General features: G+C 41.6%; 2 protein-coding genes across 3 annotated transcripts in view; both read left to right on the forward strand.

Annotated features, from left to right (window-relative positions):
- The window catches only part of zdhhc8a (zDHHC palmitoyltransferase 8a), a 15,799-nt gene extending 11,419 nt beyond the window's left edge, over positions 1 to 4,380 (forward strand). The window contains exons 7-11 of one of the 2 annotated variants that reach the window (XM_678578.8): positions 1 to 118; positions 250 to 358; positions 438 to 544; positions 2,648 to 2,933; positions 3,161 to 4,380. The exon at positions 1 to 118 is cut by the window's left edge and continues 12 nt beyond it. In XM_678578.8, the coding sequence (XP_683670.3) occupies positions 1 to 118; positions 250 to 358; positions 438 to 544; positions 2,648 to 2,933; positions 3,161 to 3,666 (1,126 nt within the window). In that variant the 3' untranslated portion in view covers positions 3,667 to 4,380. The remainder of the gene's footprint in view (positions 119 to 249; positions 359 to 437; positions 545 to 2,647; positions 2,934 to 3,160) is intronic. The other variant, XM_068223879.2, reaches the window with a different exon arrangement.
- Positions 4,381 to 15,970: 11,590 nt separating this feature from the next.
- The window catches only part of arvcfa (ARVCF delta catenin family member a), a 39,550-nt gene continuing 33,420 nt past the window's right edge, over positions 15,971 to 22,100 (forward strand). The window contains exon 1 of the mRNA XM_695909.9: positions 15,971 to 16,084. Within this exon, the coding sequence (XP_701001.5) occupies positions 16,073 to 16,084 (12 nt within the window). The 5' untranslated portion in view covers positions 15,971 to 16,072. The remainder of the gene's footprint in view (positions 16,085 to 22,100) is intronic.

The raw sequence follows: 22,100 nt of genomic DNA on the forward strand, positions 1-22,100 counted from the left end.
AGTCAGCGACAGGCTAGCAGTTTGCATTCAGCCTCCTTTCCATCAGCCAGAACCACATGATCTGACTCCAGTGAAGAGTAACGATAGCAGCATCCAGAGCCAAACTCTGACGCTCAAGGTATTGCAGAATCACAGAAAAATCTCCTCATTTTACATAAGTAGTTTGAACAAGCAGCAAAAGTTATCTTTTTTTTTTGAGTTTGTCTGTGTAATGTTTCTCAGTGTTTGTTGGACGTGTGTTTGTGTCAGTGTCTAGATGAAGATGAGGATCCAGACAGTAAGCGTCTGACCACTCCTCCTCCACTACCTCCTAAACCAGATCCAGTCCTGCTCAGGAATCATCTGGCTGTGCTGGAAGGTGAATGGCAAGCGATTGGTGGGAAATGATGTTTCTGCAGGTCTGTCTTCATGATCTCTCATTGTGTTTTATTTTACAGAGAGCCTGCTTCAGTCCAGGGCGCTGCTGCCCTCAGGACACAACATGAGTCCGCTTCAGTCCTCAGAGTCGCCCACTAAAGAGCTCTATCAGCTGACTAGAGATCAGGTGAGAAACAACACTAACGCACTAGGTCTTGACACATTTTGGTTTTGTGATGTTACTATTTAAAACTATTTACCATGAGGTAAGTCATTTTACTCAGGAATGAATCACAAATACTGTAGTAGTTCCACCTGAAATCAGAGACATTACTGGCTGAAAATCAATGCTTTATAAAATATGTAATAAACATACTGATATGCAAATCTCTAATAGAATAAAACAGACTGAAATGTGCAGCTCTAATAGAACAAAACATACCACTGTGCAAATCTCTAATACAGGGGTGTCTAAACTCAGTCCTGGAGGGCTGTTGTCCTGCATTGTTTAGTTCCAGCTTCCTTCAGCACACCTGCCTGGACGTTTCTACTATACCTAGAAAGACCTCGATTAGCTGGTTCAGGTGTGTTTAGTAGGAGTTGGAACTAAACATGCAGGACACCAGCCCTCCAGGACTGAGCTTGGGCACCCCTGCTCTAATAGAATAAAACAGAACGGTATGCAAATCTCGAATAGACTAAAACAGACCGATATGCAAATCTCTAATAGAATAAAACAAAACGATATGCAAATCACTTATAGATTAAAACAGACAGATATGCAAATCACTAATAGAATAAAACAGACCGATATGCAAATCCTGAATAGAATAAAACAAACCAATATGCAAATCTCGAATAGAATAAAACTGACCGATATGCAAATCAATAATAGAATAAAACAGACCGATATGCAAATCTCTAATAGAATAAAACAGACAGATATGCAAATCACAAATAGAATAAAACAGACTGATTTGCAAATCTCTAACAGAATAAAACAGACCGATATGCAAATCTCTAATAGAATAAAACAGACCGATATGCAAATCTCTAATAGAATAAAACAGACCGATATGCAAATCACTAATCGAATAAAACGGACCGATATGCAAATCTCTAATATCATAAAACAGACTGATATGCAAATCTCTAATAGAATAAAACAGAACGGTATGCAAATCTCGAATAGACTAAAACAGACCGATATGCAATTCTCTAATAGAATAAAACAAAACGATATGCAAATCACTAATAGATTAAAACTGACAGATATGCAAATCACTAATAGAATAAAACAGACCGATATGCAAATCTCGAATAGAATAAAACAGACCGATTTGCAAATCCTGAATAGAATAAAACAGACCAATATGCAAATATCGAATAGAATAAAACAGACCGATATGCAAATCAATAATAGAATAAAACAGACCGATATGCAAATCACTAATAGAATAAAACAGACCAATATGCAAATCACTAATAGAATAAAACTGACCGATATGCAAATCACTAATAGATTAAAACAGACAGATATGCAAATCACTAATAGAATAAAACAGACAGATATGCAAATCTCGAATAGAATAAAACAGACCGATATGCAAATCACTAATAAAATAAAACAGACCGATATGCAAATCACTAATAGAATAAAACAGACTAATATGCAAATCACTAATAGAATAAAACAGACCGATATGCAAATCACTAATAGAATAAAACAGACCGATATGCAAATCTCTAACAGATCAAAACAGACCGATATGCAAATCTCTAATAGAATAAAACAGACCGATATGCAAATCACTAATAGAATAAAACAGACCGATATGCAAATCCTGAATAGAATAAAACAGACCAATATGCAAATATCGAATAGAATAAAACAGACCGATATGCAAATCACTAATAAAATAAAACAGACCGATATGCAAATCACTAATAGAATAAAACAGACTAATATGCAAATCAATAATAGAATAAAACAGACCGATATGCAAATCACTAATAGAATAAAACAGACCGATATGCAAATCAATAATAGAATAAAACAGACCGATATGCAAATCTCTAATAGATCAAAACAGACCGATATGCAAATCTCTAATAGATCAAAACAGACCGATATGCAAATCTCTAATAGATCAAAACAGACCGATATGCAAATCTCTAATAGATCAAAACAGACCGATATGCAAATCTCTAATAGATCGAAACAGACCGATATGTGAATTGTAAAGTTCATACAACAACAAAAACCCTCAAGTTTGTCTGTTGTTTATAGATGGGGATGAGGATATCTCCTCTACTCTCTCAGGAACATGCGTCTGAGCCCAGTCTGCTCCAGTCGGACAACCACATGTCTCTTCAGCCCATAAACTCTCTGACGCTGAACTCCTGCTCTCTGAGCCTGAAACACTCGGCCCGCCGAGGCTCACAGCGGGCAGAAACTCAGGCTCCACAAACCATCCCTACACCCAGCGCCCTCAGCAGCCGCTCCGGGAGTCTTTCCTACGACAGTCTACTGCGTCCAGCGGGACACCAGATGCAGTTCAGACCCACAGATACAAGTAGGTATCACTGCAGCCCGATAATAAAACACAACAGGTTACCGTGAGGTTGGGTTTAGTGTTAGGGTAGGTGTAGACATTCATAAAACACAATAGGTTGGACTGTACAAGACTGTACACTGTGTCATGTACAAGACATTTAATAAATGAACACCAGGAGGTTTGCACAGCCCACTTGGAGCTCGAGTCCCACCCACTTACCTTCGTTTATGCCCTTGTCTCCACAGATCTGTCCCGTGGACCAGTGCGCACCTGCAGCCCGGTGTTCCTCACAGGACAGTCCCCGCAGCACCGCGAGCCGTCCCCTGTCTGCTACGACAGCCTGCCGAAACCCGTCATGAGCTCAATACAGGAGCGCCGCGAGCCCGAAGATAAGCACAGCAGCACTGCGGACGCCAGCGGGATCTACGATGTGCCCAGCAGACGCAGCCTCCCACAGGATTTCCGTGGGTCTCGGGGCGCAACTCCTCCGGCATACGGGTCCCGGGAGTTCCTGCTGAGCAGCGCGGCGTACGGGTACAGCAGCCGCTCACATCTGTCCTCATCTTCATCTTCATCTCTGACCCGCGCTACTCCTCGCACCGCTAACTCTCCGCTGCACTTTAACCGCTCGCTGTCGCCATCGTTCTATCAGTCTCTGGAGCGGCAGGTGTTCCCGCCCGGATCCTCGTACGGGCCGCAGAAAACACTGGCCCTCATTAGAGGAGAACAGCAGACACAACAACAGCCCTGAACACATGGACATCAGGGACACACACAGATGGAAGAGTTGTGTTTCTATGTCCATTACCTACTCTTAATAATAATAATAATAATAGGTGAGAGTAGGAGCGTAGATTGACCGGCAGAGCGCTTGATTTACTGGTCAATCTACGTTCCTCCTCTCACCTATGGTCATGAGCTTTGGGTTATAACTGAAAGGACAAGATCTCGGATACAAGCGGCCGAAATGAGTTTCCTTCAAAGGGTGACAGGGCGCACTCTTATGGATAGGGTGAGGAGCTCTGACACCCGGGAGGAGCTCGAAGTAGAGCCGCTGCTCCTCCACATCCAGAGAAATCAGCTGAGGTGGCTCGAGCGTCTGTTTCGGATGCCTCCTGGACGCCTACCTAGGGAGGAGGCCTCGGGGAACACCCAGGACACGCAGGAGGGACTATTTTTCTCGGCTGGCCTGGATCCCCCCGGAGGAGCTGGAGGAAGTGTCTGGGGAGAGCGAAGTCTGGGATTCTCTCCTAAGACTGCTGCCCCCGCGACCCGGCCCCGATCAGGGGTGGATTTTGTTTCTTGGCACTGAGCCACACAGTCCAACAGTCCTAATATGCACCCTTTGACTTTATTTATTTATTTAACTGTCTTTTCTTATTCTATTCAATCCTTTTCTACGATCCAATTGATTTTCTACATTTGAGTTAAATTTAATTAAATAAAAAAATTTTATTAATTAAATTAAATTTAATTAATGAATTAATTTTGAGTTAATTTAAGTTAAATTTAATACTTTTTAAGACATGTTTAAGACCGTTTTAAATAAAATTTTAGACCCATTAAGTAATAAAAGCTACTGAATTTTTCAAATGGCCCAGATGGAAAATATTTTTATTTTCCTTATCAAAAATATATATAATTTAATAATACAATAATACATTATTAATAAAAATATTTGTATTTTAGATTTTATTTCTTAGCTAAATATTTTAAATATTGTGTAGAAACAAGCAAGCTCTACTTGTATCTGTACACTTTTTTTCCAACATAAACTTAATGACATAAACAATGAACAATGAACAATGAAATTCCAACATAAACAATGAACGATTGTTTTAAATGTTTAAAAAACTATCAGAAACTAAATCTATGCACAACAATCTGTTCCGGGTTGGTAAATACATGGAGAACTTTTAACCAAGTATTACTGTTAGGAAAATAAATAACCATTAGAATAAATAGAGTTAAAAAATTACCTGGTTAAATAAAAAGTTAAAAGTTTTATTGAGATTATAAAACTTTTAACACAATAATAATAATCAGTTTTATTAATAATGCACCTCAGACTCACGGCGCTACAACATTCTTCTTTTTATGTATTTAAGAAAATGTATTAACAAAAATATATTATATAACTATTATACATTTACTATAATAAACTGACAAATATTATATCCTACAAGCAAAAAACAACAACAAAAAGTACTTTTTACCATGACAGAAGCTGACACACAGTTCAAAACTAAATTAGAATTATTTAACAAATATTTCCCAAGTGATGCTCATGTCTTGTTTCTTTTCGTTTTTCTGGTATAAAAAATCGGCTAACATCAATATTACTATGCAATATGTATATTAAATATATAAATATCATTATGGTCCAACTACTGTTGTCCATAACCTAATTACCCTCGTGAAGCCTTTAAATGTACTTTAAGCTGAATACTAGTGTCTTGAAGAATATCTAGTCTAATATTATTTACTGTCATCATGACAAAGAGAAAATAAATCAGTTATTAGAAATATTGTTTCAAAAGTTTAACACAAATTTGTGTTGAAAGAAATCTCTCTGGTAAACATCACTAGGGAAATATTTGAAAAATAATTACAGTTTGCCAAAAGAGAGTTAATACTGTAGCATTTAAAACAAATCTATATACAAGAACAGATTTTATTTCACTCATATAGCTTAATATATATATATATATATATATATATATATATATATATATATATATATATATATATATATATATATATATATATATATATATATATATATATATATATATATATATAATAACTTATTATGTGCTTTAAAATTGTATAAATGTTTTAATATAATGAAATCCCAGCTATATTTTGTTTTCTCTTTTCTTTCGGTATCATTATTGTGTTTTAGGGTTTATTTCTTGGCAAATAAACTGAGTTGTTGATGTAGTAGTGTTCTCAGTGATCTTTATGTTGTCTTATTTAATGTTAAATTTGAGTTTCTGGGACTCAAACGCCCTCGTTCTGAAGTTGACAGTGTTTCTCCATGAGGATCTCAGTGTAAAGACTCGCAGCAGAGACTCCCTCTGCTGTTCACTGAGACTAATTACACTCATTTTTACTGAGTCTGAACCTGTTTAAATACCAGTCATTTGTTTCCTGACATGCTTCCACACTTTTAGTAAAATATGTTTTGGTTCATCTCTTTTTTATATTTCACATTTAGTGTCGTCAAGCTAATGTTCAACCATTGTAAATATCTGCTGTCATCAGTATGTCTGCATTCACACTGGACCGGTCGGTTGAGCTTTTTTTTATTTAAACAAAATATAGATATATTTATGTTGTTTGAGAAAATATAAGGGATCCCTGACTATCAGCTCTTTCACTGTTTTTAAAAAATTGTTTTACATTTTTATTGAATTATACCCTAAAGGAGAGCTGTTATACACCCTTTTTACAAGCTGATGTTGAGTGTGTATGTGAACGTTTGGCTCAAAATATCAAATAAATAATGTTTTATAACTCTGAAACTGACCCTGTCAGGCTTTAAGTCTAACTGTGTGGCATTTTGGTGGCTGTCGCTTTAAATTAAAATGAGATTGTGCTCTTTTCAGACGTACTGATGTTTTTAACGTCTAAAAATCAATGGAAGTGAATGAAACCGGAAGTGTCGAAACATAAACATTCAAATGGGCGCGCGCCCGCTCGTACGTCAAGGATAAGGTAAAGAGTATATTCATATTATTAATTAATTTACCGATTATATTGTATTTTATTGATGTCTACACATTCCCCAAGTCTCACAGCAATGTAAAAATATGAATTATTGTTTTACAATGTCACAAAATTATGCTATATTGTTATATCCGCAGCTGTATCCCTTCTAGACTTTTTATACTGTCTCTATATTGTTTACCACGCTAATTTGAATATTCAGTCAGAATTAGCATGTAATTGTGACTTTAAAACAACATCAACACTATCTAACTGACTGTAAACGTGGAGGTAAAGTTGGTATATTCACACATTCGTTCATTTAGAAGTCCCTATATTGTTTACCATGTTACTTTGAATATTAGATCGGAATTAGCATGCAAGTATGACTTCAAAAGAACATCAACACTATCTAATTGACAGTAAACATGGCTGTATTTTGATAGTTATTGGCTGCTAATATGAATTCCCCATTTACAATTTTCAAAGAAAACTTTTATGAAATTATATTACTAAGCAGAATGTGTAAATATCCCAATATCAAACCAACTTTACCTCGATAGTAAAATAATCTTGTTTTTAGCTTTCAAATAACATTATTTTGCTTGTTTAAAGGAAAAACTTACTTTATTTTGACTTGTTATTTCTTAAAACAAGACAATATTTATTACTTGTCCAGAAAATGCTTCTTGATTTAAGATATTTGAGTTATTTGGACTAGAAATGAGTCAAACACACATGTATTTCAGTGTAGTTTTGAAGTCTGGAACTCTCTGAAACACTCTTTCTGCTCCGCTGGGAGGATGTTTCCAGTTCTCTTGTTTCCATCAGCATCAAACTGAAGCATGTGAAGTGCGGTGATCTACATGTATAAACAATTAATGTGTCCACATGTCTCTGAATCTCCCCGGTTAGTCAGATCAGAATGAATTTTACAAGTGTGAGTATGGAAAACGGCACAGATGCTCAATATTGATGTGCGAAAATGAATAAATCAGGTTATGAATCATGTTTATTTAAGCTTTCTATGACCTCTGCAGTGAGCTTCTGAATATCAGGCTCATGTCTGAGTAAATTTCAGGATTTTTCTGCACGTCTTCATCGTGAACACAACACACTTGTAGAGCTAGGATTGATGCTGTGTTTCCAATCAAAGATGTCATTTAGATATGCACAAAGCTGGAATATTTCAGGAAGTATTTGCAAATAATGCAGCACTTCCAGTCAATTAGAAACCTCTCAGTTCCTGATAAACGTGCTCAGATATTGCTGAGAGAAGTGGAGTTTGCTGCTGGGATTCTCCACTGTGGTGTTTGTTCTCCTCTAATAAATGAGCTGCGCCTCAGAAGATGAAATGCAATGAATGCGGTCGCTTCTGGAGGCGTGAGACGGGAGAGCAGACAGATGCTCAAGAGAGTTGTGTAGGAAATAATAATAGAAGAATACTGAAGCACAGTGATGACGGACTGACAGAGGGCTGAGGCCTTTTACAATCAGCACAACAACATCTCACATCTGACACAATACAAAGGTGGAAACATGGAGAGCTGCAAACTAACATTACTGACGCAAACACTCAATCACAGCATGCAGACTGATGCAGACTTTACTCACTACATCTGTTTACAGCAGAGTGTATGAACATACTTTATTATAGATAAGAAGTTTATCAATATAAATAAGTTGTTTTATGCATATTTTCAAGATTTATGCACATCTTTCAATTTCCGTTAAGCATTATTATATGAAATAATCCAAAATGTGAGGAGAAATAGGTGGATTGAAACACAGCTACAGGCATCTGCTGCTGCTGCATGGTTATGTGTCTGGCATATCAAAGGAAGAGTTCAGACAAACATCAAACCTCTGTTATCGTTTTCTTGGCCTTTTGCGCACAGCTTGTGTTTCTGCTGCTGAAGGCAGACAGAGAGCTCATCCCGCTCATCATAATACAATATATATTTCCAAATATTGCAAAAATGGCCATTGGAATTTCAAATATGTACATATATTCAAATATATATATATACAGTTGAAGTCAGAATTATTAGCCCCCCCTGTTTATTTTTCCCCCAATTTCTGTTTAATGGAGAGCAAATTTCTTCAGCACATTTCTGATCATAATAGTGTTAATAACTTATCTCTAATAACTGCTTTATTTTCTCTTTGTCATGATGACAGTAAATAATATTAGACTAGATATTCTTCAAGACACTTCTATACAGCTTAAAGTGACATGTAAAGGCTTCACTAGGGTAATTAGGGTAAAGTTAGGGTAATTAGGCAAGTCATTGTATAACAGTGGTTTGTTCTGGAAGTATGGAATATGAAATGGTCACAGTTTTTCTCAAAATATCTTCTTTTTGTGTTCAGCAGAATAAAGGAACATGAAGGTTTGGAACCACTTGAGGGAGAGTAAACAGTGAGTAAATGTTCATGTTTATGATAACTATCCCTTTAATGGGCCATGACACGCCCCACTTTCGGTTCAGGTCCACCATAGAGTTTTTTTAAAAGATGCATCATAGTGGGCGGAGCTCTGCGAGCAAAGGGCAGGAGTGGGCGTGGCCAGCAGAGCAGGGGAGAAGGAGGGGAGGAGCAACTGTTGTCAGTCAGTTCACAAAAGGAGACACAAACCATGCGGAGAGCCATGATTTTATAGCTTACAAAGTTAAAATGCCAAGAAATAAACAGTAATGTAATGCCCTGCTACATTTGTAATTTCATATACACACAACCACAATTTATATCATTATAAAGATAATGGTGTTCATATAAACACTACAAATGAGGACTTCTCCCTCAATCCCCGGGTCTGAATGCAGACTCAGTGCAGCAGGTCTCTTGCCCTGCTCAACCATTAGCCCTGCTGGTAATCTGGAGAATTCCACAGCAGCACGGCGATGTGTCTAATGTGAACAAACTCCTGATAAAAGACAACGTCCGCCATTCTCCAATTCTCGTACTGATCTCCCGACAAAAATGCTTGCTGCACACACACAGCTTTGCTGTATTAGCCCTGACAGGATCGCGGGGAAAAACATGCAACAAACCCCGTGGATCATGGAAACAAACACATGCGACCCTTCATGAACGGCTTAATACTGCATGCCGTGGGTCTGGGGACGCGTCTCACCCAGTCGTCAACGTAGGATTTCACAGCTGAGCTTGGCACTGTTGGCAGGTCTGCTTTGCCTTCGGAAAGCACGTGCAGTCATGAAGAAGAAGCCGGCTCTTCTCATAGGACAAGAAACTCCGCTATGAAAAATAATAAGAAACCGACATGTCATCTTTGCACTTCCAGTTTCCAGCCCCAAAGATCATTTTAAACCCGAAAACTGAAAATAGCTGACAAAAGCTCAAGATTACCCAGTTTTCCCTACAATTAAAGCTAACTGGTGCTAACATTGTCCTAACTGATGCTCAACACACACACATATCTGTTAACATCTCAAAAAAAGTACTCTAGGGTTTCGTGAATGGCTTTCCTTGTTGCATGTTGTGCTTTAGTGTTACAGCAGGGGGCGCTGAAGTGGACGCTAGTGTGTGTAATCAGGATTCATCTGTCATGTCATTTTTAAAAAAAAGGCTCCTTACACAAGCTGATGCACTCATAAATGTGCATGCATGCTCTGGTCAGATTTAAATGTGCACTGACAACCTTGTGCTTCAGTATTCTGCTGTTAAACTGAATGCACTTGAATGTATACAGCTATTACTCTGTGCATGATTAGCTATTTATGTGTTTGCATTAGCATTTTGTGTTGGACTGACATGATCTACCGTGTACATTTCTCCTCAGATTAAATTCAGCAGCACTTCATTAATTCACATCACTTTCTCCGGGTGTTTTATCTCCATTAATGGATTCTCGTCCTCTCTCATGAAGCGTGCACACACACAGACACACATATGCACACACACACAGCAGTAATGAAGATGATATAGGCATGAGGCTCATCGCTGTCTGGCTGATTTTCTGGTTGAAACGCAGTGACATTCGGCTGGATTTCCACACTCTCGGTGCCGCATGATGAAATGCCTCCTGTGGCGGCGGCTGAAAGAGCCGAATAAATCATCCGGCCGGATAGCTGCTCTCTGGAGGAAGTTGTCTTACATTTATTATTAATCACAATTCAGAAAGAGTTGTTCCCTATTTATTATTCATCATAAAACTGCTCTGGGCTCTTTCCCATCGCAGTGTAGCTGGAGGAGTGTTTGCATTCGCCGCAGGTGTGTGAGTGTGTGTGTGTGTGTGAGGGGACAACTCGAACTTTCGGCTCATCCGCAGTGACTCGAAGAGCACCCCGTCACATTCTGAACACACGTGGTCATTCATAGGCCCCTTATTTCCCTGATCTCCACACTCAAACCGACAGAAGATTGTTTCAGCTACAGAATAAATAATGTAAAAGTCAATTCACACAGATGTCTGTTTACAATCTCACAACTCTGACTTCCCCTCAGAGTTCCCTGTGTATATCTGTCAGGATTCAGCACATAGGAGAGCTCACTAGACTACTGAGATGTAGAAGGTTACGGCAAGACTGTGGATGAGACAGATGGCTAGAAACTTGTGCTTGAATCTTGCAGAGGAGACTAGACTCAGCAAACATGTTCCTGCAAGGGTCCATGCAGCCCACACCGACACCCAGGAGCCCTCACTAGCCCACACCGGCCCCCAGGAGCCCTCACTAGCCCACACTAGCCGCCAGGAGCACTCACTAGCCCACACTAGCCACCAGGAGCCCTTACTAGTCCACACTAGCCACCAGGAGCACTCACTAGTCCACACTAGCCACCAGGAGCACTCACTAGCCCACACTAGCCACCAGGAGCCCTTACTAGTCCACACTAGCCACCAGGAGGCCTAACTAGTCCACACTACCCACCAGGAGGCCTTACTAGTCCACACTAGCCACCAGGAGGCTTTACTAGTCCACACTAGCCACCAGGAGGCCTTACTAGTCCACACTAGCCACCAGGAGCCCTCACAAGCCCACACTAGCCACCAGGAGCCCTCACAAGCCCACACTAGCCCACCAGGAGGCCTTACTAGTCCACACTAGCCACCAGGAGGCCTTACTAGTCCACACTAGCCACCAGGAGACCTTATTAGTCCACACTAGCCACCAGGAGCCCTCACAGGCTCACAATAACCACCAAGAGGCCTTACTAGTCCACACTAGCCACCAGGAGCCCTTACTAGTCCACACTAGCCACCAGGAGCCCTCACAGGCCCACACTAACCACCAAGAGGCCTTACTAGTCCACACTAGCCACCAGGAGCCCTTACTAGTCCACACTAGCCACCAGGAGCCCTCACAGGCTCACAATAACCACCAAGAGGCCTTACTAGTCCACACTAGCCACCAGGAGCCCTTACTAGTCCACACTAGCCACCAGGAGCCCTCACAGGCCCACACTAACCACCAAGAGGCCTTACTAGTCCACACTAGCCCCCAGGAGCCCTTACTAGTCCACACTAGCCACCAGGAGGGCTTACTAGTCCACACTGGCCACCAGGAGCCCTCACAGGCCCACACTAACCACCAAGAGGCCTTACTAGTCCACACTAGCCACCAGGAGGGCTTACTAGTCCACACTGGCCACCAGGAGCCCTCACAAGCCCACACTAGCCACCAGGAGGTCTTACTAGTCCACACTAGCCACCAGGAGGCCTTACTAGTCCACACTAGCCACCAGGAGCCCTCACAAGCCCACACTAGCCACCAGGAGGCCTTACTAGTCCACACTAGCCACCAGGAGGCCTTACTAGTCCACACTAGCCACCAGGAGCCCTCACAAGCCCACACTAGCCACCAGGAGGCCTTACTAGTCCACACTAGCCACCAGGAGCCCTCACAAGCCCACACTAGCCACCAGGAGGCCTTACTAGTCCACACTACCCACCAGGAGGCCTTACTAGTCCACACTAGCCCACAAGGAGCCCTAACTAGTCTACACTAGCCCACCAGGAGCCCTCACTAGCCCACACTGGCCCAAGGAGCCCTCACTAACCCACACCAGTCCCCAGGAGCCCTTACTGGGCCACACTGGCCCCCAGGAGCCCTAACTAGCCCACACTAGCCACCAGGATCCCTCACTAACCCACATCAGTCCCCAGGAGCCCTTACTAGGCCACACTGGCCCCCAGGAGCCCTAACTAGCCCACACTAGCCACCAGGATCCCTCACTAGCCCACACTGGCCTCCAGGAGCCCTCACTAGTTCACACTGGTCCCCAGGAGCCCTCACTAGCCCACATTAGCCACCAGGAGCCCTCACTAGCTCACACTAGCCACCAGGAGCTTTCACTAGCCCACATCACCCTCCAGGAAGCCTAACTAACCACACAATGATCAGCCCCCAGGAGCCCTCACTAGCCCACATCCGCCCCCAAGAGCCCTCACCAGACCCCAGGAGCCCTCAGGAGGGCGTGCAGATTCCGTGTGGACCTTCCAATACTCACCACAACTTCTTCCGTCATCATTATATTTTACAGAAAAGCCTGAATGCTTTCACACATGTGATTTGCATGATGCAAGAGGCGATCTCTCTGTGATCGATACACATTTAGGATCAATCTACCAGTAAAAAATGTATTAATCTGAGGGTCACGTGTGTCCGGAATCATGGGTTGTGATCTGTCCGAATCACAGACCCCAGTGTGCCACTGTTATGCAGACAACACAACTATACATGCATTGCAAAACATGCTTCTCTTACGTAGAGTTTTGTCTTGTTTCTTGTTTAAATATCGCAAAACTCTTAAATGAAGAAGCATTTTCTAGACAAGTAGAAAATACAGTCTTTTAAAAAGAGAAATGAAGAGAGTTTGTATTTAAAACAAGCAAAATAACCTGCCAGTGTGGTCAAATAATCTTGTATTTCATTTGACGCTGATTATTTTGCTTGATCAACATGAATGCATTGTTCAGTGTGTGTTCGTGTTAGTAAATGCATCAGCTAATACAACCTTATTGTAAACCTAACAATTCTGCAGTTTTATATCTTGCAGTTTAGCTTTTAATTTGTTCAGAATTGTCTGAAACAATACGTAATTGTGAGATGAAGTCACAGTATATTCAGTAAATAAGCAGCCCCTGGACAATGTCCGAGCCCCACGAGCAGCTTGTTTCTGTTGAGACTGAATGGGTTACTGTGTGATTATGTAAATGCAGATGAAATAAACATATTCCAGCGTGTGTGTGTGTGTGTGTGTGTGTGTGTGTGTGTGTGTGTGTGTGTGGGTTCGGTCGGTCAGGCTGTGGGACTGCTGGAATCTGGTGTTTGTGTGTAGATCTGTGCTTTATTTATGTCACCACAGCAGCAGGTGTTCACACACAGATCTCACGTCTCATCATGAGCTCAGTCTGATGACAGAAACACATCCTGTAGTGTCCTCTAATTAATATGCATAATTAAATGAGGCCGTTTATTGCTCAGATGGGCTGTTATTCTGAGCTTTATGTCACTGTGCAGTGGTTAATATTTGGGTGTCACAAGTTGTTTAACAGATATTGCCCACACTTATCGACATGAAAATGACATGTTCAACTTAAATGAATGTCAATATTTAATACAGGGGTGGCACGGTGGCTCAGTGGTGTCTCACTGTGGCCTCACAGCAAGAAGGTCGCTGGTTTGACTCCAGGTTGGGTCAGTTGGTGTTACTGTGTGGAGTTTGCATGTTCTCCCCATGTTGGTCCAAAAACATGCAGCTTAAGTTACCTGACTAAATCAAATCAGCACCATGCTCCTAGTCAGTAGTTATCTCTTAAAAGTGATCACTATCTGTTCATTAGCTACTACAGCAGGGGAGTTCTCCACATCCACCGGAGCTCAAACTCCCCTCTCGCCCTGAACCCCCTGGCTCGAGGATGTTATGAGCTCAGGGCTCATAACAACTCTTGAAATACACTTAAAAAGTACAACAATTTTACTCCAGTATATCTAACAAAGTAAATGTCCCACTTCTGGAATTATGAGGACGTTGCTGATGTGCCGTTTCTCAAAAAGCTTATAGATCACACATAATGAGAGGAGTTTTTTTTTTTTTTTAGAAAGTAAAACTGCACCTTTACTGTGAGGCGTTGAGTTTAGGGTTGGGGAGAGGGGTGGAAAATAAAGTTTATACAGTATAAAAAAAACATAGAAACCTATGAATGTCCCCACAATTCACAAAAACAAACACCTGCATGTGTGTGTGTGCATGTTTGTGTTTGGTCTGTGTGAGTGTGTGCATGTGTTTGTGTGTACATCTCTGTGTGTGTGTGTGTGTGTGTGTGTGTGTGTGTGTGTGTGTGTGTGTGTGTGTGTGTGTGTGTGTGCATTTTCAACTCTGAAAACTGGACTGACAGAATTTCATCCACTAGAACTTCAGTGTTCAGCAGCCTAAGTTGTGTGTGTGCGTTTATGTGTGTGTGTGTGTGTGTGTGTGTGTGTGTGTGTGTGTGTGTGTGTGTGTGTGTGTGTGTGTGTGTGTGTGTGTTTGCTTGCATGTGTGCATGTGTGTGTTTGCATGTGTATGCGTTTGTGTCTGTTTATGCTTGTGTGTATGTGTGTGTGTGTGTGTGTGTGTGTGTTTGTGTGTGTGTGTGTGTGTATGTGTGTATATGTGTTCAGTAGAGCTGATCTGTGTGGGCCTGTGTGTGTGTGTGTGTGTGTGTGTGTGTGTTTGTGTTTGTGTGCGTGTGTGTGTGTGTATATATATATATATGTGTGTATATGTGTTCAATAGAGCTGATCTGTGTGTGTGTGTGTGTGTGTGTGTGTGTGTGTGTGTGTGTGTGTGTGTGTGTGTGTGTGTGTGTGCGCATTTTCAACTCTGAAAAGTGTTCAGCAGCCTAAAAAGTGTTCAGCAGCCTAAGTTGTGTGTGTGCGTTTATGTGTCTGTGTGTGTGTGTGTGTGTGTGTTTGCATGTGTGCATTTGTGCATGCATGTGTGTGTTTGCATGTGTATGAGTTTGTCTTTTTATGCTTGTGTGTGTGTGTGTGTGTGTGTGTGTGTGTGTGTGTGTGTGTGTGTGTGTTAGCTCAGCCTCAGTTCCAAAGTCCCAAGGGGAAGCCTGTGAACTGTGTGTGCGCGCGCGCGCGTGCGTGTGTTTATGACAGCTGCATCAGTCGCATTCGGACGCCTCGATCTCTCGTGTTTAATGAGCGCTAATGAACTCGATTAATGAAGAACACACACACGCGCCGGATGTGCTGCTGCTACAAGAAGAGAGTGTGTGTGTGTGAGTGTGTGTGAATCGTGCTGTTGATTCAGCAGCTCTTCCACCACTGCGCTGAGCTGTGCGTGCGTGCGTGCATGCGTGTGCGTGTGTGAGCATGATCGAGTGCATGTGTTCTCGTGATTCTGGAGTCTGGATGGCCGCTCGTGTGTGAGTCTGGCGGACACACCGCTGCATTTCCCCGCAGACGCCCGGACAGCGCGCCGCCAGGATGCCCGCGGAGGTGAGTGTTTTCCCGCAGCGTCCGCAGCTGCCGTCGCCTCTCTGGAGCTCTCCATGCGTCGAGTGTTTGCGCACACACATGTTTCAGGATGGCATGCACACACTGAGGATTGCTGCATGTGTGTGTGTGTGTGTGTGTGTGTGTGTGTGTGTGTGTTGGTACTGCAGTGTGTGTGTTTGACAGTGAGATTAACTCTGTGTGCTTGATGACGCGCTGCGCTGGATGCGGCGGGCGCTGCTGCCACTGCGGGCGGAAACACGCGCGCGTCGGGATGAAGTTTTCGTGATTCATGCGTCCCCGTTGTGTGTGCGCGCGTGCCCTTGAGCGGCTCTCTGACCGTGTGTTTGATGGAAACAGTGTGTGTGTGTGTGTTGATGGATGGATGGACACTGCACATGACGTAAGACGGGTTACAAAGCGCCTGAAAACATCAGTGCTGTAGTGAGGTGCAGTTTAGCTCTCCGGAACACACACACACACACACACACACACACACACACACACACACACACACACACACACACACACACAAACTGATGCTGCTGTTATGCTTCATGATGCTGCTCTTCTGCACGCTGCATTTGTGGATCCAGAGATGCATCATCCAGCAGAGCAGCATCCTGAAGCAGAGAGCAGCAGCAGCGTGTCAGGAGAAAAGTCATGTCGGGATGAAACAGAGTGTCATTTAGATGGACTCTAACAACAATGTTGGGTTGTTTTAGCCCAATGCTGGGTCAAATATGGACTAACCCAATAGCTGGGGAGGGAAAAAATCATTTTAATGTGACATAAAAAAATTGCCTGATTTGTCCATATTTGACCCAATATTAGGTTAAAACAACCCAGCATTTTTTTGAATATATTGTTCAATCAAAATGACAACAATGACTTTCATTTTTATTTTTTTTGCCCTAATTACTTCTTATTTCTCTTATAAATGAATGGGTTTGTTGTCATTCATTCATTTTCCTTCGGCTCAGTTCCTTTATTTATCAGGGGGTGCCACAGTGGAATGAACCGCCAATTTATCCAGCATATGTTTTACTCAGCAGATGCCCATCCAGCCGCAACACAGCACTGGGAAACATCCATACACACTCATTCATACTCATACACTATGGACAATTTAGCCTACCCCAGTGGTTCTTAAACTGTGGCCTCCTCCTAGTGGTATGCGGAGGAATCGCTTAATAATGAAAGAAACAATTAACATTTTTAATCCTTTGATACGTGCTATAGCATCAATGTGATCAGCGTTGGATGTTTTCTGAAGTGACGTCTAGGCAGGTTAGGGTAATTAGGCAAGTTTTTGTATAACGATGGTTTGTTCTGAAGATTATCGAAAAAAAAATTAGCTTAAAGGGGCTAATAATTTTGTCCCAAAAATGGGTTTTAAAAATTTTCAAACTGCTTTCATTCTAGCCGAAATAAAACAAATAAGACTTTCTCCAGAAGAAAAAATATTATCAGACATACTGTGAACATTTCCTTGCTCTGTTAAAAATAATTTGAGAAATATTTAAAAGAGAAAAAAAAATCAAAAGGGGGCGAATAATTCTGACTTATATGTCAAATTTAACACCACGTACACCATCGCAAACGGGCTTACACTGAGTAAACTAACATCGCTACTCATGAAAAGTATTGCTATTAACATGACGTATGCATATAATAAGGTACAGTATATGTCAAAAGCATCAGTGCAATATCAGACAGCACCCGTGAGAACAGCACAGTTATACCATTAACAGATTCACTCATGTCCAGCAGTGTGTGCAGGGCCGGTGAGCGCTCCGTGTATCTTTTGCTCACTCAGTTATGTTAGAAAATCTATTTTCTTGTGATAACAGGATTTCATTGAGACATATTTTCCTCACGCTTGCATATATATATTTTTGCTTGTTAGTTTGATTATTGTTGATTTTAAATGCAATAAATCTGTTTGTATAATACTTGTAGTAACGGTGCTTATAATTAGTGGGTGCGACTCAATTTTGTCTGATGCACCTACATTTTTAAAGTTAGGAGCACCGATGCTACCAAGCAAAACGGGTAATTTCAAACCCTGATATTATGATTAGAAATGTGTTGAAGAAATCTGCTCTGCTAAACAGAAATTGGGGAAAATATATACAGGAGGGTGAATAATTCTGCACTTAAATGTGTATAATTAATTAATTCATTATCCTTTAGCTTAGTCCCTTTATTAATCAGGGGTCAACACTACGGAATGAACCGCCAACTTATCCAGCACATTTTTAGGCAGCGGATGCCCTTCCAGCCGCAACCCAACACTGGGAAACACCCATACTAAGGTATATAAAACAATAGAAAAAAACACTATGGTTTATTCCTCATAAGAGCTGAAATCATCTTGCATCAGTGGATCCAGGCTTCAATACCGTTTTGCTCATAGCTGATCATTTTAGTGTATCCATAGCAACCAGCTGCATAGCAACACCCAAACACTATCAACACCAGCAAACCCGCAGTGAACAGAGAGAGAGAGAGAGTTAAAGGTGCAGTAGGTGATCTGCCTAAATGCTATCCTTTAGCATAATGTCTTCGAAAACACAGTCACTGGCCTGCCGTCCAAAGCCACGCCTCCTGAAATCACGAGCGCGCACTGTGAAGATAGCAGTAGACAACACACTAGATCAAGTCATTCACCTGTTAGAAAACTTTACAGTACTTTACAATACTACAATTCCCACTGAGTAACTGTTATATCAGCGCGCTTCAGTTGTGTAGCAGCAGAACTCGTCATCATGTGCAATATTTCATGCATGCAGGATCGCTGCTCTCACTCTCTCACATGCTGTCCTAAAGCCACTACTGTATGCTCAGTGTTTGGCCGGCGGCGTGCAGGAATTACACTCATCACTGAGCCATACTGACATGCTGTTTCACAGCCAATATTCAGAGTAGCGGTGAACAATATAAGGAGCGTCACAGGCTGGCATTGATTAAACATGAGCCAGTGTGACTGTAAAAGCAACTTCAGCTTCAGGTGTGTGTGCACTTGTGCATGTATGTGTGTGTTTGTGTATGTGTGTGCATTTGCATGTGTGTTTGTGCTTGGCATTTTTTTGTTTTATTGTGTGTGTGTGTGTGTGTGTGTTTATGATTGTTTTTGTTTGCACATGTGTGTGAGTTTGTGCGTGCATTTGTGCATGTGTGTGTGTGTGTGTTTGTGCGCATTTGTAAGTGTGTGTGCATTTGTGTGTGTGTGCATTTGTGTGTGTGTTTGTGCATGCATTTGTGTGTGTGCATTTGTAAGTGTGTGCGTTTGTGTGTGTTTGTGCATTCATTTGTTTGTGTGCATTTGTAAGTGTGTGTGCATTTATGTGTGTGTTTGTGCATGCATTTTTTGTGTGTATTTGTGTGTGTGCTTGTGCATGCATTTGTTTGTGCATTTGTAAGTGTGTGTGCATTTGTGTGTGTATGCATTTGTGTGTGTGTTTGTGCATGCATTTGTTTGTGTGCATTTGTAAGTGTGTGTGCATTTGTGTGTGTATGCATTTGTGTGTGTGTTTGTGCATGCATTTGTGTGTGTGCATTTATGTGTGTGTGCATTTGTTTGTGTGTGCATTTGTGTGTTTGTGCATGTGTTTGAGCATGTATGTGCTTTTGTCTGTTTATGCTTGTGTGTGTGCACTTGTGCATGTATGTGCGTGTTTGAGCATGTGTGTGCATTTGTATGTGTGCTTGTGCTTGCGTGCAATTATATATGTGTGTGTGTGTGTGTGTGTGTGTGATTTTATGTGTGTGTGCATGTGTGTGTCCTTGTGCATGTGTCTTTGTGTGTCTGTGCATGTGTATGTGTGTGTGTGTGCATTTGTGAGTTCATACATGTTTGCTTTGTGTGTGCGCACTTGTATATGTATGTGTTTGTGCACGTGTGTGTGTGTTTGCATGTGTGTTTGTGCTTGTCTGCATTTGTGTTTGTTTGTGTGTGTGTGTGTGTGTGTGTGTGTGTTTATGATTGTTTGTGTTTGTACATGTGTGAGTTTGTGTGTGAATTTGTGCATGTGTGTGTGCATTTGTGCATGTGTGTGTGTGTGTGTGTTTTTTGTGTTTGTTTGTGCATGTGTGTGTGTGTGTGTGTATTTGTGTGTGTGTTTGCAAATGCAATTTAGTGTGTGCATTTGTTTGTGTGTGTGTGTGTGTGTGTGTATTTGTGTGTTCATGCATGTGTTTGAGCATGTATGTGCTTTTGTTTGTTTATGCATGTGTGTGTGCGCATTTGTGCATGCATGTGTGTGTTTGTGCATGTGTGCGTTTGTATGTGTGTGTTTATGATTGTGTTTGTTTGTGCATGTGTGTGCGTTTGTATGTTTGTATGGGTTTGTATGCATTTGTACTTGTGTGTGCGGTCGTTTATGTGTGTTTGTGATTGTGTTATTATGTGTGTGTGTGTGTGTGTGTGTGTGTGTGTGTGTTAGTTTGAGTGTGCAATTATGCTTGTGCAATTGTTTTTGTGTGCGTGCGTGTGTGTGTGTTTGTGTGTGTGTGTGTGTGTGTGTGTGTGTGTGTGTGTGTGTGTGTGTGTGTGTGTGTGTGTGAGACTGACTGCTGGCCACAGACACACATCTTCAAACACTCAATCAGGCAGAGATGGTGGTTGTGCAGAGCTGTTGTGTTTCTGCATAGACGTGATCTCACCTGTTACATAGAGCCAGCAATACCTGCACGTCCACTCAGCTTGATTTCCACAGCGCTGAACACACTTCACACACACACACACACACACACACACACACACACACACACACACACACACACACACACACAGCCTCTAAAGAACAGAAAATACCTCTCACAGACAGAAGACTCGTTATTCACATCAGCTCAGTTCAATAACTGTGTAAAGTTCATCAATTATGAAGAGAGTTTGCTTCAGATGTAAGCGGCTCTACAGACCATCATAACACTGTCAGCATTCAGCTCAGCTCAGCTCAGTTTAATGCATGCATGTCTGTTCGAGATCTACGGTGGCTGAGGGAGGTCAAGAAAACACATGCACCGTCTTCATAAGGTCATGCAGCAGCATCTTAATTGGGTTCAGGTCAGGGCTTTAACTAGGCCCCCACACAGCCCACTGTGAAAAAGTGTTTGCGCCCTAAACCTAAGTACTGGAACAATCATACTCATAATTCTCTCTTCATATAGCCGTAAGCCTATTACATACTCATAAAACACTGTGATATAGCCGGACTCGGGTCGTATCGCTTTCTCACTACAATCGATCCGCTCCAGAGTTTGTTTCAATCGAGCTGAGATCACCACATTCAGGTTCACCGATTGTTTTGGCGTGGACCTGAGCGCGATTGCTGGATTCACATATGCCAAACAAACCACGCTAACTGGACAAACGAGACGGGTTCCAAAACAAACGTCTAGGTGTGAAAGCACCCCCAATATAACCTAATAGAAACTAAACAGATGAGTTATAAAACAATTCACCCCCCCACAGTTGTCATGAAGGGTAGTATAAGCTGTATGAACCAAAACCATCTTTTGTAGCAGGCTGTAAACATGTGTTTATCAGCTGTAAAATTGGCCAGTTTAGCATTGCAGTCAGTGAACATCTGGAGTTACTGGAGCCTGCCCCTAAAGGCCAGTCAATGAATTGCAGTTTCTGTTACTTCTGTACTGGCTTCACGAGGGAGCGCGGTAGGTTGCCGCTTGGGTTTCACTCACTCAGAGGGTTTTAAAGAGGAAATGTTTTCACATGGACACAGCTTTTTAGTCTGAAATAGATTTAATCTGCTCTGAAAAACATATTTTACCTTATTTTAATATTAATACATCAATTAATCATTTTATAAAAGCTATTAAAAATGCATTGTTCTAGAGCAGTTGTAGGGAACCTATGGCTCGTGAGCCACATGTGGCTCTTTGACCAAAAACATGTGCCTCTCCAGCTGTCTTCTTTATTAATATTTTGCGATTTAAAAACTTATAACCGTCACTAGAAATCCAAAAGTGTCATATTGACAATATAGTTATAATT

This window comes from Danio rerio, chromosome 10 (genome assembly GCF_049306965.1).
Source record: "Danio rerio strain Tuebingen ecotype United States chromosome 10, GRCz12tu, whole genome shotgun sequence".
Taxonomy (NCBI): Eukaryota; Metazoa; Chordata; class Actinopteri; order Cypriniformes; family Danionidae; genus Danio; species Danio rerio.